The sequence below is a fragment of the Passer montanus genome, unplaced genomic scaffold (genome assembly GCF_014805655.1).
Source record: "Passer montanus isolate IOZ18808 unplaced genomic scaffold, ASM1480565v1 scaffold114, whole genome shotgun sequence".
NCBI classification, from domain to species: Eukaryota; Metazoa; Chordata; class Aves; order Passeriformes; family Passeridae; genus Passer; species Passer montanus.
Genome location: NW_024358058.1, coordinates 887433 through 903101, shown reverse-complemented (window position 1 = coordinate 903101; position 15669 = coordinate 887433). Strand labels below are relative to the sequence as shown.

At 60.4% G+C, this 15669-nt stretch overlaps 1 protein-coding gene across 1 annotated transcript; it reads left to right on the top strand.

Moving 5' to 3' along the window:
• Positions 1-1327: 1327 nt before the first annotated feature.
• MEX3D (mex-3 RNA binding family member D) lies at positions 1328-13002 on the top strand. The gene is made up of 2 exons (XM_039696805.1): positions 1328-1478; positions 10683-13002. The coding sequence occupies exons 1-2, from the start codon at positions 1418-1420 to the stop codon at positions 11933-11935; spliced, it is 1314 nt and encodes a 437-aa protein (XP_039552739.1). The 5' UTR covers positions 1328-1417; the 3' UTR covers positions 11936-13002.
• The last annotated feature ends 2667 nt before the right edge of the window (positions 13003-15669 follow it).

Here is a 15669-nt window from a genome sequence, read left to right as displayed (position 1 = left end):
AATGTTTCCTGGGATCTGAAATGGGAACAGAGTGGGTGGATTGAAGGGGGGGTTTCTAGCCCAGACACTGATGGTTTCTGCAATTAAAAACAATCCCAAACCAAACGGTTGAATTAATCCCAAAGATAGTGATTGGGAAAGACAATTCTGTGTAAATGGAGAAAATGAAACTTGAGTCTGGATGTGGAGTGGGAATGTCTGGGCATGTGGGGTCTTGGGGGAGCTGGGAATTGGTCTCTGCTTTTCCAGGGAAGGAGTGTGCTGGGCTAGCAGGGTCAGGGAAGGTTTTCTGGAGTCCTGGCTGTGGAAGGGCCCTGTAAAGCCGTGGGACAAAGGGCTTGGAGGCAGCTGCTTGGCAGTGCCCACGGGGCACATCCACGGCAGCAGGGCCCTGCTGTGCTGCCCTTGTGGGGAGCCCTGGGCTCGGGGTGCCCGGGCTGCTGCGGGGTTTGGGCTCTGCCAGGCAGGACCCGGTGCCAGCTGAACGGAGCAGCACAGCCGGGGCCGGGACCCTGCGGAATCACCCGTGAAACAGAAGCTGAAGAGCCAGGGGAAAAGACAGATGTGATGTTTTCCTAAGTTTAGTGACTCGGCGAGAAGCAGCAGTGCAGCGGGGCTGTGCCCCAGCCCTGGCCCCGGTACCGGGAGGAGCGGCCGCCGCTCCGGTCCCGGCGGCACCGGGCGGTACCCGGGGCCCTGCTGACTCCTCTCTGTGCCGAGGGACGGCGGCAGCGCTGGCACTGCCGGGCTGTCCCCTCCGCGCCCGCTGCCTCCCGCCTGCCTCGGTGTCGGCGGCGCTTTTCAGGCTCTCGGCGGCGATGGGAGCAGCCGCGCCTGAGCTGGGGCGGGGCAGGGAATGCTCGTGGCCCCCGGGCTGCTCGAGCCCCTCGGGATGACCGACACCCGCCCCCCGCTCCCCTTCGGCTGCCCGGCCGCTCCCGGGCTGCCCGGCACCATCTGCGATGCTGGCGTGTCTCCGGGATGCTCAGTGCCCCCTGCGGTTTTAGGAGACCCCTCCGGGCATGCTCGGATCCTTCCCGGGACGTTCGCAGCTCCCCGGGGATGCTCAGAACGCCCCAGCGATGCTCGGACCGCTCCCCAACCCCTGCGATGCTCAGGGCCCCCTTCCCTCCACGCTTGGACCCCCCAAATGCTCGGACCCCTCCGGGCTGCTCAGAAACCCCCCCAAATGCCCGGACCCCCCCCCCAATTCCCGGACCCCTCTCCGGGCCGCGGCTCCGCGGGGAGGGCGGGGCGCAGAAGGGCGTGGCCCGGTGGGCGTGGCTCCGGCGGGGAGGGCCCGGGCCGGTGGGCGGGGCNNGCCCCGGCCGCGGGCGCCTTCGGCAGCCTGGCCCCGCCGCTGGGGCCGCCCGCGCTGCTGCCCGAGCCGCCGGCCAGCAGGAAGAAGAGCGTGAACATGACCGAGTGCGTGCCCGTGCCCAGCTCCGAGCACGTCGCCGAGATCGTGGGCCGGCAAGGTAACGCGGCGTGGGGACGCGGCGGGACACGGGCACCCCCTCCCTCCCTCCCTCCCTCCCGCCGCGATTTGGGGCACGCTCGGGGCTTTGTCTCCGTGCGGAGGCGGAAACTTAACGGCGACAGATCCGCGGCCCCGAAAGTCGGCCGCGGGTCCCGGGAGCTGCGCTCCTGCCGCTGCCGGCGACCTGCCTGGAAATGGCAATTAAACTCCGTCCGCCCGGTGGGATAGCGCCGGCTGCCCGCGGAAAGTTCCCGGGAGCCGCGCGAGCCCGTGGGAGCTGCCAGGACACGGAGCGAGGCGAGAGCTTTGCTTTCATTGTAGTTGTGCCTCTGCCCCCTCCCCTCCAGCTCCGTGTCTCAGACCCGGCGTGCAAACGGTGCCCCTTATCTCAGAGCTCGTTTGTAAATCCTGCTGATGAATGCGATATAAGTGGCCACTGACCCGCTCGTCGGTGGTGGCCGGAGCTCCGCAGGCGGCCCTGGAGCCCCTCGCACCCACCTGTCACAAAGGGACGCCCCAGCCCCCGCCGGGTGGGTGTGCCTGGAGTGGGCTTTGTCTCCAGGGCGGACCAAATAAACCAAACTTTCGCCTTGAAAAATCAAAAAGAAAAGACCCAGGGCGGAGGATTTTAGGGGAAAGAAGGAAAAGGAAGGGAGCTGCTGCCCGCAGGGATCCCGGCAGGAATCCCCTGGCAGGGAGAGTGACCTCGGGGCTGTTCTGCCCTTGCGGGGTCTGGCACCCCAGCCCTGCCCTGGCCCGGCGGCTCCCGGCCCTCCGTGCCCGGGGGGCTGCGGGCCGGGGCTCGGGGGGCTCTTTTTCCCGGGGGGAAGCGGGGAGCTGGGCAGCCTCATTGTTCTCTTTGTTAGCCAGAGCCATGCTGTGATGAGCGCGGTGACATCATGCTCTGCGCTTCCCATTGGCCTGCGCTGCCTCCCAGCCGGCCCCGCTTCCCGGCCTCCCAACTTTCCGTGCCCCCTGTGCGCTCCCAGCGCCCGGCCGGGGGTCCCGGGGCTGCGCGGCCCCGCCGGGCCGGGGGGCGGCGGGGTAGGGCCGGCAGCGGAGCGTGGCACCGCGCCCTGCTCCCGCCATCCTCCTCCTCTTCCTCCTCCTCCTCCTCCTCCCGGGCTGGATGAGACCTGGATTTGGTGGCCGAGCCGCGGGTGCGGCGGGTGACAGGAGCTGTGCCGGGAGCCGCTGCTTCTGCCGGGGAACGGCTGCGTTTGGCCCGGGAGCTGCCGCTCGGTGCCTCCCTTGCCATGGCTGTTTCGGTGCTGTGACACCCCGGTCTCACAGCACCCCAAAGAATTTGGGGTACAGCTCACCCCTCCAGCACCCCGAAGAATTTGGGGTACAGGCACCTATCTGCCAAACACCTTGGTGGAGTTTGGGTGCTCCCTAAGCTTCGTGGACTTGTGAAACTTATGGCAAAAAATACTGCCGAAGAAATTATTCTGTTGACTTGAGGAGCAGTGCTGGAGGGGCGCCCTGTGGGCCTGGAGGTGATCTGGGGCCAGCTGTGAGCTGAAGCTCCTGCTGCAGCCCCAGCCCATGGGCAGGAACAGCCCTCTCCAGGGGTTTCCCTTTGTGTTTCCTGCCCCTCTCCTGCTCTTGCCTGCCGGGATGCAGCCTGGTGGCCTTTGGTTTTTGCTGAGGAGGGGCACTCAGCACCCTCAGTCACGCTGTGGCATGGGCAGTGGGCAGCACGGGGCTGGCAGCAGTGTCTTTGTGCTCCAGCTGCTCTCCGTGCCTCTGGCAGCTGGATCACAGCAAGGATGATCAGGTGTAGCCTGAGCAATACCGAGCCTATTCCTCGGGCTCACACCGAGCAGAGCCCTTCCCGCTCAGCCTGTGCTGCTCTCCCTCCAGACCTGCTGGTTCCCAGGGCCCCCCTGCGGGTCTCCCTCAGATTTGGGAGCCCTGTGGCAGTGAGGTCTGGCTGTAGGGCTGAGCCTTGGGGTATTTGACTGGACCATCATCATCGTGGTGACAAAAAGGGCCCTGCTGGTGACACTGCAGGGCTGGATTGGGTCGCCCAGATCATGTCCCTGTCACTCTTGTCCTTGCCTCACTGCCCAGCCTGGTCCTGACCCAGGGAGCAGAAATTTGTGGTGCCACCACTCCTGGAACATGGGAAGGGATGAAGATGTGCATCTCAAGTGCCCTGGCAGGGGCTGGAGTCAGGGCAAGGCTCAGGATCTCTCCTCACACACCTTGGGGCACTTTGGGACCCGTGCTGCTTTGCCCAGACCTGGCTGCTGTGGCAGGTGGGGACCAGGGAGGTCCTGGCAGCCAGGACCAGCACACGGATGTCCTGTCTTGTGCAGGCTGAGATGGGACACAGGCACTTGGATACAACTTCTCCTACTTCTTTTCTTCAGTTTCTCTCCTTCAGATGCCCTAATTTAACCCTTTCACAAAGGAGCAGCAGCAGCCTATCAGGTAAATCTTTGTTCTCTAAATCAAATTGGTGTTTTCTTCCTGAGCTGGAGGAGTGTTTGTCATGAGCCCATGGCCAGATTGGCATCGGTGCCACCACAGAGCAGCATCTGGGGCTCCTGTCCCCCCTGCCCACATGGCTGGGGTGGGATTCCCTGGCTGTGCCCTCGCCTGCCAGCCTGTTCATGGCTCCTGCTGTGGGAGGAACCGTCTCCAAAAAGTGCTGTGGCACCCACTGGAGCAGCGTGGGCTGCTCTTCCATCCAGCAGAGAGAGCCTTGGGGATAATAGGAGTCACCAGGAGCATGGTGCAGGTGTTAGAGCTGCCCTGACTGGCACCTGGGCTCTGTGCTGCTGTGGATACCTGCTGTGCCAGCTTTGGAGGGGCATTCCCAGCAGTGTCTGCTTTTCCCTCCCGCACCAGGTGCCTCCCATGGGATGGAGCCACAGCTCCTCTCCCCATCTGTGACACCTGGGGACTGTCACAGCTCTACAGAAGGAAAGTTGCTGTTTAGAGAAGATGCTGGGATGCTCGAAGGGTAAATCCAGGGAAGGTTGGCCCATGGCACCTCTCCTCCCTGCTGAGCGTGGCTGGCATTGCAGTGCTGGGAGGATGCACAGGGTGACCATGGGCCCCTCTGGGCCAGCCTGGGCACCTGTAACCTCGCTGTGGCTCACAGGGGTGCAAAGAATCCTCTCGTTTTGGAGCCCTGGCTTGCTGCTGTCTGTTGTCTCCTGCCAGGTGCCATGTCCCTGGGGCACCTGGCACATCTTCCTGGCTGCCTCCTCCCAGCTGGGTCGCAGCAGAGCTGGGAACTCCTGAGCTTGGTCACACAGATGGATGTGGTTGCTGAAGGATCTGCCTGTACATCTGAGAGCTGGCACTGGCTGCACACTGTGTCCCCAGGAGAGGAGCCCAGCCTCCCTGCCCCTCTTCAGTGTCTGGAGAAGAAGCCAAGGTGTGATGTGCTGGCTTCCTGCAGCAGGGCTGCAGGGATGAGCTCCTTCTGTGTGCAGAGTTGGGAAGGAGCCCTCAGCAAGGGGAGAGGAGCTGTGATGGAGGTGCAGCAATTTCTCCTCCACACCTGGCCCTGTCCTGTGCCATTCACTGGGGACCAAGGGGACCAGGAGCTCCAGAACTCTGGATCAGAGGCCAGGAGATGCTGCAGAGCTGGAGAAGAGGAAGAGCCATGGGTGAAGCACCAGAGGGTTCCTGAGTCTGTGACAGACACCATCCTCCTGCCTGGTGCCATCAGGGGCTCCTCCAGAAAAGTTCTGCTGACCTTTTCTGGGTTTTACCAGCTCAGAGCTGGGCACTGCCAGCACAGCCCTCCTTGGTCAAGCTGAGATGTGGCCTGGGCAAGGGCATGAGCTGGCTCTGTCCTCGTGGGCAGGAGGCACCTGATGTGGGAGCAGAGGCTGCCCTGCCGTGCTGGGATCAGGGCGTGGATGAGCAGTGTGGGATCCATCACTGGAGCACGGGGGATGGAGAGGCCCTTCCCAGCCCTCTCCCAGTGTTTACTGGTTCTCATGGGCTCTTGCAGTGGTCTCAGCCCTGATCTGTCAGGGGCTTCTCACAGCGAAGTTTGCTGTGGTGATGCCCAGTGAGAGCAGCTGCCTTTCCTGCTCCATCACCACATTATCCCAGGGAGAGCTCCCTGGATTCTGTTCCCTGGCAGAAATGTCCCATGTCCCAGCCCAAGGACAGGTGGGGTGGGCTCAGCCAGGGCAGCTCTGCAGAGTGGAGTGCAGTGTGAGCCACGTGGCATGGGGAGAGGGTGAAGGAGGAGGCCATGGAGCTTTGACAGAGTTTGGGAGGAGTGTCCTGCTCCCCCCCATCGGGGCTGTCCCTGCAGGCACAGCTGGGTGTGGTGGCACAGGGGGCTGTGACCCCTCTGGGATGCTGGGGTTTGCTGGCAGCTGAGTGTGCCATTGGTGTCAGGATGAGTTTGTGCCCACGGGGACTCAGAGCTCCACCAGAGATGTGACAGCAGCTGAGCCTCTCTCACCCAGACTCTGGTGTTCACAAAGGGCTGCTGGGGCTGGAGCATCCCCGGGTCTGTCCCCTCTGCTTTTGGGCTGGTTTTATTTGGATCTTTAGAGCCTTCGGTGCAGGCTTGCAGCAAAGTCTGCCACTTTGTTCTGCTCTGCTGCCATTGGTGCTGCACAGCAGCCCTTGGCCAGGGGAATGTGTGGGTGCCACCTGCTGCTGCTGGGCTGAGGCTGGCACTGCCTGGGCTGGGAGCTCACTGGCACCTCCAGGCTGCTCCAGGTCCTCTCCACAGCCCCCTCGGGCACCACCCTGGTCCTGCAGCAGCTTCACAGGAACGTGGCCATCCAGGATGGAGCCACAGCGTGCTGGGGTGGAGGTTTGCAGGGGCTCATCTGAAATGTCTTGTGCTGGTCCAGATCATTGCAAGTACAAGATGGAACAAGATCAGCTCCAAGGTCCTTTCCAATCCAACCCATTCCATGATTCCCCAGCTGCAGTTGCTGGTTTAACCCCAGTTTGCAGTTCAAGTCCATGTGGCTCTGGGGGGCTCAGCCATGAGGTGCCACCCCCCCTCCTGAGCACCCTCAGGGGGTTCAGGTGTGCTGCAGGACAGGGGTGTCCTGCTGGCAGCCCGTGTCACCTGTCCCCAGTGTCCCAGAGCCATGGCTCTCTGTGCCAGTGTGGAACGCTGCCCTGAGCCCCGTCCTGCTCTTCCTGCCCATCCTGCCTGCTCCAAGTTTGGGACTTTGGGGAGTCCCTGCAGCCAGGAGGAGTTTGGGCCTGGGACAGGACAGGGCAGATTGGTCCATGGTGTGTGCTGCTGCTGGGATTGCTCAGGCACAGCTCCTGCTGGTGCCAGCACACGGCCCCAGGCAGTGCCTCCCTTCCCAGCGTTTCCTGCTGTGCCTCTGGGACAGCCAGGGGTGACCCCACACCCCCACCCTCCCAGACCTGCCCCTCCCCTGGGAAAGCAGCTCCCACCCCAGCTGTGTTTGGTGCCATCCCTGGCCCTGGCAGCATCCAGCAGCCACGGGCTGGGGGCATTTTTGCTGTGCTGCTGGTTTGAGGAGGGTGGAACTGGCCAAGCCAGGCACCCTTTGATTTTTATCCAAGGTTTCTGGCTTTGTCCCTGTGAAGAGCTCACGGGAGCAGCCAGACAAACTCTTCCCTCTTTGGCGCTGCTGTGGCATCATTTGGGTCCCACTGGTGCTGCTGGTGTGCTGGAGTGGGTGAGGGAGAGCCTCACTGGGCCATGTCCCTGTGGGACATGTCCCCATGTCCTGTGTGCAGCTCCTGGAGCTGCCACTGGCTTGGCATCCTGAAACTGCCCCTTGGTGAGGGTTGGGGTGGAGCTCAGGGGAAGAGCTGGGCACTGCCCAGGCTGCCCAGGGAATGGTCCCAAGGCTGCCAGAGCTCCAGGAGCTCTCAGGGGTGCTCAAGGTGGGGTTGTTGGGGTGGCTTTGCAGGGACAGGGGTTGGACCAATGATCCCTGAGGGTCCCTTCCAAGCTGAGATATTCATGGTTCTGTGATGTGCAAAGGATGAATTTGGGACCATGGGCATGAGGCTGGTGCCCGTGGGAAGCACAGCAGAGCCTCCCCCCTGCCCTGGGCTGGTCCTGCTGTGCCCAGCAGTGCAGCAGGGGCAGATCCTGCAGCAGGTACCAGGATCAGTCTGGGAGGGGAACGTGGCAGTTGCAGGTGCCTCTCCCAGCACAGCCCTGTAGGAGCTGGCACACGGCAATGGCTTCAGTAAATGTCACCTTGGATGGTTCTGCCCTGCCCCGGTCCCTGGGCCATTGCTGGTGTGCCCCAGCCATAAATCCACCTGCCAGGGCTTGGTGGTGCCGAGGAGCCTGGCTGTGACACCACCCAGTGTGACAGTTTTTTACTTCTTGTCATCCCCAAGGCTTGGTGCCCTGGGATTGCAGCACTCCTGGGGCTGCAGGAGCAGCACAGCTCCTGTTCCCCCTCTGCTCTGCTGGAGAGCTTGGATTGATTTTCCTGCTTGGGACAGACCTGACTCAACTTTTGTGCCATTCCAGCCCTGGCTGAGTCACAGAATCCCAGAGTGGTTTGGGTTGGAGGGGATGTTAAAGCCCACCCAGTGCCACCCCTGCCATGGCAGGGACACCTCCCACTGTCCCAGGCTGCTCCCAGCCCTGTCCAGCCTGGCCTTGGGGCACTGCCACAGCTGCTCTGGGCACCCTGTTTCACTTTAGTGGGTTGGTTCTGGCTGGTTCCAGGCACCCACCAAAGCTGCTCCATCACTGCCCTTCACAAGTTGACAGGGGAGAGGAATTACAGCAGAGGGTTCATGGGGTGAGATAAGGGCAGGGAGAAATCCCTCACCCAGTGTGGACAAGGGCAAACAGACTGGAGCTTGGGGGTACTAATTGAATTTATTATTAACAAAATCAGAGCAGGGCCATGAGAAGTAAAATAAATCTTTAAAATACCTTTCCCTTATCTCTCCCTCCTTCCTGGGCTCTCCTTCTGCCTTCCAGCAGTGCAGGGAGAGGGGAATGGGGATCACAGTCACTGCATCCTATGTTGCTCCTGCTGCTGCTCAGGGAGAGGAGCTGGAGCCCTTCCCCTGCCCCAGGGTGGGGTCCCTCCCAGGGACACAGGTCTGCACACATGTCCCAGCCTGGGTCCCCTTGGGGTCACAAGTGCTTCCAGCAAACCTGCACCGTGTGGGCTCCTCTGTCCACAGGTCCCTGCCAGGACCCTGCTGCAGCTCAGGCTTCCCTCAGGCTCACATTCTTCTTTGGGCATGCCCCTGCTCCCTGTGGGCTCCTCCTGGGGCTGCAGGTGCATCCACACCCCTGTGGACTTCCATGGCCTTCACCATGGTTCTCCCCAGAGGCCGCAGGGGATCTCAGCTCTTGCCCCTCCTCCTGCCCTGCCCCGGGTGACAGCAGAGCTGCTTCTCTAACCCTGCTCTGCTCTAGACCCAGTTACAGCTGCTCAAGACCTTTGTTCCTTCTTAAACCCATGATCCCAAGGTGTCCCTACCATCTTTGCTGGGCTGGGCCTTGGCCAGTGCCAGGTCCATCCTGGAGCCACCTGGAATTGGTTCTGTGGAGACAGGGGAAGCTTCTGGCAGCTCCTCACAAGCCACCCCTGTAACCTCGCTGCTACCAAAACCTGGCTACAGAAACCCAATTCTCACCCCCTGCCAGGCAACAATTCCTGCCCAATCTCCCATCCAGCCCTGCCCTGTGGCACTGGCAGCCATTCCCTGGCTCCTGTCCCTGCAGGCCTTGTCCCCAGTCCCTCTGCAGCTCTCCTGGAGCCCCTTCAGGCCCTGCCAGGGGCTCTGAGCTCTGCCTGGAGCCTTCTCTTGTCCAGGGGAGCAGCCCCAGCTCTGCCAGCCTGGCTCAGAGCAGAGGGGCTCCAGCCCTGGCAGCATCTCTGGACTCTGTCCAGCAGCTCTGCATCTTTCATGTGCTGAGGCCCTTCAGCCTTCTAGGCCTTTCCTTCTCCAGCCTCACAGCTGGAAGAGCAGCCCTGCCCTTCCTCAGGGAGCGTCTGGGAAGAGGAGGAGGGGAAGGAGTGCCCTGAGCCAGCCAGGCACTCGCAGCTGCTTGGCTGTGCCCGGAGGAGCTGAGCTGTTTATCCACAGGGATCTGCAGAGCCCAGGGACAGCCCAGGGCTCCAGGGAGCACCCTCCATCCCTGCTGGCTCCCAGCTTCCTGCTGGGTGCCCTGCACGGCTCAGGGTGTGGGGGGACAGAGGGGGTCCCTCACTGCTGTGTGCCAGTGGTCACCAAGCTCAGTCACTCTGTGCCAGGTTCGTGGGGACTTAATTAAGAGTGGATGCAATTAGGGCTGGGGGTGCAGGGAGTGGGGCTGGGCTGGCAGCCACAGACTGCTCCTCACTGGGGCAGAGCAAAGGGGCTCTGGAGGAGAGCTGGAGCCTTTTGCAGCCCCAGAGGAGAGCAGGAGCCTTTGGTGGACGATGCTGCCAGGAGCCATGGCCAGAGCCCAGCTGGGCCGGGGCAGGGCCGTGCCCAGGGTTGTGCCCAGGGCTGCATGGGGCCAAGGCAAAGCTGCAGCCCCATCTCGCAATCCCACAGGCAGCCGTGGGCAGCTCTGCCTGCTGAATCACGTTCCTCCTGCAGGGGAAGCAGAACTTTCCAGAACAGGCAGAGCAGGAGCCCTGGGAGCGCCCCTGCCCCAGCCTGGGCACGGGGGAGCCCTCCCATGGGACGGGGAGGGGAGGGGGTGGCTGTGTCCCCCACCTGGGGAAGGTCCAGCTCCCCTGTCCCTCCAGGAGTGCATCCAGGGCTGTTCCTCAGGTTCAGCAGCTGGCTCAGAGGTGTCAGTGGACCTGCAGGATCCAAACAGCCTTTTCCTTCCTTCCCATCTTGGCATCTTTTTCTCTTTGTACCTCCTTAAACACCTGTGGAGTGAATCCAGCTTCTCACCTGCTCCGTGGCCCTGGTGGTGCCCCATGACTGCCTGCCCTGGCACCTCTGCCCACGCCTGTCCCAGCCCTCCAGAGCAGGGCTGCATCCTGCTATCCCCAACCCCGGAGGGTCAGAACAGTGCCAGGAGCTGGGAGAAGCCAGGGCAGCCCCCCGGCACTGAGCCATGAGCCCCCATCTGCCTTGGAGGCGGGAGGGACCCCTCTCTCCATGCTGCAGGTGCAGAGCCAAAGGGACCTGCTGGTTCCTGCGGGTTCCTGTGTCCCCCCCCGGGTGAGCAGAGGGTCACTGTGAGGCCCCAGCATTGATGTGACATTTTTTCCCCCTTCTCCTTGCCCCGCAGGCTGCAAAATCAAAGCCCTGCGTGCCAAGACCAACACGTACATCAAGACTCCGGTCAGGGGCGAGGAGCCCGTGTTCATCGTCACGGGCAGGAAGGAGGACGTGGAGATGGCCAAGCGGGAGATCCTCTCGGCCGCCGAGCACTTCTCCATGATCCGGGCCACGCGCAACAAGGTCAACGGGCTGACGGGGGCCTTGCAGGGGCCCCCCAACCTGCCGGGCCAGACCACCATCCAGGTGAGGGTCCCCTACCGCGTGGTGGGGCTGGTGGTGGGACCCAAGGGCGCCACCATCAAGCGCATCCAGCAGCAGACGCACACGTACATCGTGACGCCCAGCCGGGACAAGGAGCCCGTGTTCGAGGTGACGGGCATGCCCGAGAACGTGGACCGGGCGCGCGAGGAGATCGAGGCGCACATCACCATGAGGACAGGCTCCTTCATCGACGTCAACGCCGACAACGACTTCCACTCCAACGGCACCGACGTCTGCCTCGACCTGCAGGGCGGCGCGGCCGCCCCGTGGGCCAAGGCCCCCCACCCCGCCCAGCGGCCCTCGGCCGCGCTGCGCAACGACAGCCTCAGCTCCCTGGGCAGCGGCTCCACCGAGTCCTTCTACAGCGGGCGCGTGGCGGCTGCCAGCCCCACCAGCCCCTACAGCACCTTCAGCGAGCCCCCGGCCCCGCTGGGCTCCGACGAGTGCGACTTCGGCTTCGACTTCCTGGCCCTCGACCTCACCACGCCCACCACCACCATCTGGTCGCCCTTCGAGCGCTCGGGCAACCCCCTGCAGGCCTTCAGCAGCTGCTCCTCCATCAACAGCTCGCAGAGACGCAACAGCGGCCCGGCCACGCCGCGCCACTCGCCCACGCTGCCCGAGAGCGGGGCGGCGGCGCTGGAGCACCCCTCGGCGCGGCGCATCCCCAGCGACCCCGCCGGCGCCCTGGCCTGGCTGCCCGCCCAGGGCTCGCTCTCCTCCTTCTCCAACAGCACCGGCTACTCCTCCTCCTCCTCGCTGCCCGGCAGCATCTCGGCCGCCTCGGGCTCGCCCACCGACTCCAGCAGCTCGGACGGGCACCGCAAGAGCTCCCGGGAGTGCATGGTGTGCCTGGAGAGCGAGGTGATGGCCGCGCTGGTGCCCTGCGGCCACAACCTGTTCTGCATGGAGTGCGCCCTGCGCATCTGCGGCCGGGCGCAGCCGCAGTGCCCCGCGTGCCACGTGCCCGCCACCCAAGCCATCCACATCTTCTCCTAGCGCGGGGGCTCGCCCGGCGGCCTCGCCCTCCACCCCAACACCGCGGCGTTTTAAGGACTTTCTACTGTTGAAATCGAGCTTTTTATTTAATACCAGATGCGACGGGCGCAGGGGCGGGAGGGGGGAGAGGCGGCGGCGGCGGCAGAGAGGCGCGGAGGGCGGGGGGAGGCCGAGCACGGGGGTCGGGAGGGTGGGGGAGAAGGGGCCGAAGAAAAAGAGGATGAGGATGAGGAAAGAGGGGCGTGAATTCCGCGAGGAGGAAACTCCGATGTTTACAGAATAGCTTTAACTCTTCACCTGGCTGTGGGGCTGGGGAGGGAGCCCGGCTGTTCTCCACCAGTCCTTCCCAAATACCAGTATTCCGTTTGCAAACTGAAATAACCAGAAAGAAAAGGTCCGGTTGCACTTTTTATTTTAGGACACACAAGGGTTGTCTTTTATTTTTTTAAAATCATTCTATTATTATTATAATAATTTTTTTTGTGGTTCTTTTTGTATGTAGGCTTTTTTTTTTGGATGATTCTCAGTGGTTCTATAAATATATATATATATTTTATTTTTTTTTTTTGTAACGCAGGTCTATCTTGTATTTTGCCAATGTGAAAACTGCCCAGAAATGTGTGATGTGAGATCAGGAGGTCATGGAATGGAGGGGGCACAGTTAACACACCATGTCACGAAAACCAGACAGATTTCTATCTCCATTTTATTTTGGGGTTAGTTTGGGGTTTGGGTTTTTTTTGTTTTGTTTTGGTTTGGTTTTTTTTTTCCTTTGGTTGGGTTTGTTTTTCTTTTTTTTAAATTTCTTTGTTTTTGTTTTATTTTTTTATTTTTACCTCTTTATGTATATGTAGGGAATTTATAGGAAAATATGTACTTTATTGAATAAATTTTAAAAACTAAAATATATTTTATTTTAAAAAGAAAATAACGGACCTTTAACCTTACATGGCTAAAGTACTGATTATATATTTGCTGAGCTGACTTGACGGTTATGAAAATTGTATCAAGAGTTTTATTTTTTGACTTCAAAGCCTTCTTAATAAAGACTTTTTACTATATATGAATCCTTGTGCTAGCCAGTGTCTCCCTGCCTGGAGCCTCTTGGTGCCTGTTCCCATTTCCGTGGGCCCAGGGAGAAAGGTGCCAGCTTGGGGCAGGAGCAGGAGCAGTGGGGACAGTGCCACCTCCTGCAGGTGGCTTTGTCCCTGTGCAGGCCGGGTGATCCTGCTCTGGCTCTGGCCTTCCCCCGTCCCACAGATGTTCCTGCTGCCAGTCCCAAAATCCATCCGTGTGGGGCTGGGAGCAGCCTGGGATGGTGAAAGGTGTCCCTGCCATGGCAGGGTGGCACTGGATGGGTTCAAGGTCCCTCCAACCCAAACCATTGTCCATGCTCGTGATCCCTCACCTCCCTGGGACACCCCGTTGTCACTGTCCCAGCTGTACCCACCCTCCATGTGGCACCTGGCCACCAGGGTTTCATTCTGGCCCTGCAGGGCTGGCCTCCCCCCCGGGTGTGTGGGGACAGCCAGGGCTTGGGGACACAGGGGCAGCTGGGGCCGTGGCAAACGGGGACCTGCTCACAGTGACACCCCTGGAGAGTGGCACCACGGACACCCGGAGGTGCTGGAGCCCCAGCAGGGCGAGGGGGAGCCTGTCCCTCGCTGGGGAGGGGGCCGAGCTCTGGGGTCCTCGGGGTGCCCTGCATGGGGGACCTGGAGGGGCCCTGGGTGCCCTTCAGGGAGGACACATCTGGGGTACCCTCAACAGGAGGGGTCTCTGGCTGGCCACGAGGGGCTCGTGGGGTGTCCCGGGGGGGGGGACTGAGAGTTTGGGGTGTCCCGTGCTGGGGGTGCCTGCGAGGCTCCTTTGTGCTCCCCAAGTCTTGGGGTGCCTCCTGTGGGGCCCTTGGCTGGTCCCAGTCAGGGGTACCGAGGTGCCCGAGCTGGAAGGGTCTTGGGGGGCACCAGCACCCCCGGGGCAGGGAACATAATCCACTCCCCCTCCAATTAACGGCTAATTAAAGGGCGGCAGGCGGGGCAGGGATGGCCTTTGGGTTTGCCCTTTTTTGCTTTTCTATATTGTGTCCTTTGCACATAGAGCTGTTGTTCTGTAGCCTCATACTGTACCTTAATTTCACACTTTTCCAAGGGAGACAAAACTTCCAGGATCCCTGTGTGCTGCAGCCCCGGCTGCTGAGAATTTCAGACTTTCTGTGCTGACAGGCACAGACCCTCCAGAGAACACTGCATGGACCTGAGGCCCTGGGGAAGGCTTCCAAAATTCAATGCTGGAACTAAGATTATGAGTGTATAGTTTGAATAGAAGCGTGTCATGTCACGTGATAGAAAACTTGGAGTTTAAAGTTTTTGGAATGTATTTATATATATATATAAAACTCAGATAAAAGTTTTAAGGCAGTAGCTAGTCCTTCTTCTCGGGTTTGGGTGGTATTTTGTAATTAGACAGAAAATTCCACATTGCAGAACATAGGTGATTAGTTATTAGATTAAAAGTAAAAGTAAAAAAGTAAAAATAATTTGCGTCATTTCTCAATTAGATAATTTTTCCTTAAAAGACCTTGTAGAAATAAATACAGAGCCCTTTTATAGCTTGTTCATCAAATACTGTAGAACTCACAAGACTGTAATATAGATAAGAAATGACAAACATCTGAGTCCAAACACAAAACAGCATCTCAAACACTTCCAATCCCAACTCTAACCCAGGCAGAAAAGAAACAAAAAAAACCCAACACCTGTTGGTTTGTCTGTCTTGGTTTTACTTAGAAACCAAGGTGGAAACCTAAACAGGGATCTTATCCTAAAGGGGGAACCTGCAAGGTGCTAGAACTGGGGAATTGCTTCACCAGGGGTTTCTAATTGGAGGTTCCTGTCAGATATGCTAATTGCAGAATCTATAAAAACTGTCCATGGGCCAGGCCCACCGTGCATCTCCAGCCTTTCCCACCTGGTGGATTTGTGCTGCTGAGGTTCCTCACACAAAGGTACCCTTTGATCACTCTGGCTGTGTCTAATTTGTATTTTTATGGCCAGAGAAAAAGGCATCAGGAGCACTGGCAGCAGCAGGGGGGGTCAGACCCCATGGCTGTGAGGGGCTCAGGGGTCCCACCCACGGGGTTCTGGAGGGAGCTGGGGGGGCTTCACTCCCTTCCCGTGGGTCTGGGGGCTCATTCTGACCTGGGGGGCTCCACACCCTGTGGCTGTAGGGGCTCTGGTGGCTTGGTGTCCCCTGGGTCACCTCTGGTGGCCAGCAGCACCCTGCAGGGGCTCAGCACAGGTGAGAAGAGAGTCTGGTGTCCCCTGGGCACCCACCTGAGCTGCTGCTTGCCCTGCTCCCCCCTGCCCTGGGGCTGGGAGCTGCTCCAGCTCTGCCCCAAGGACCAAGGGCAGGCACAGGACAGGGCTGGCTCTGTGCTCGTGCTGGTGTGTGCCAGACATGAGAGAGGCCTTGGGAGGGCTGAGCTAGAACAGAGCTAGACAGAGCTGAAGAATAAAGCAGGGATAAAAAAGAATAAAGTAGGGATAAAAAAGGCCTCCATGGATCCACCCTGGGCAGTACAAGAGCCCAGCCAGGGCTGCACCCAAGATGAACCAAAATGGTCACAAAATGGACACCTGGTCACGGGGTCTCTCTCTTTGATCAGTTCTGCTCCATTTACAGACTGGAGATCATTGTTCAATTCCAGCTCCAGCCCATGCAGTCCCATCCTT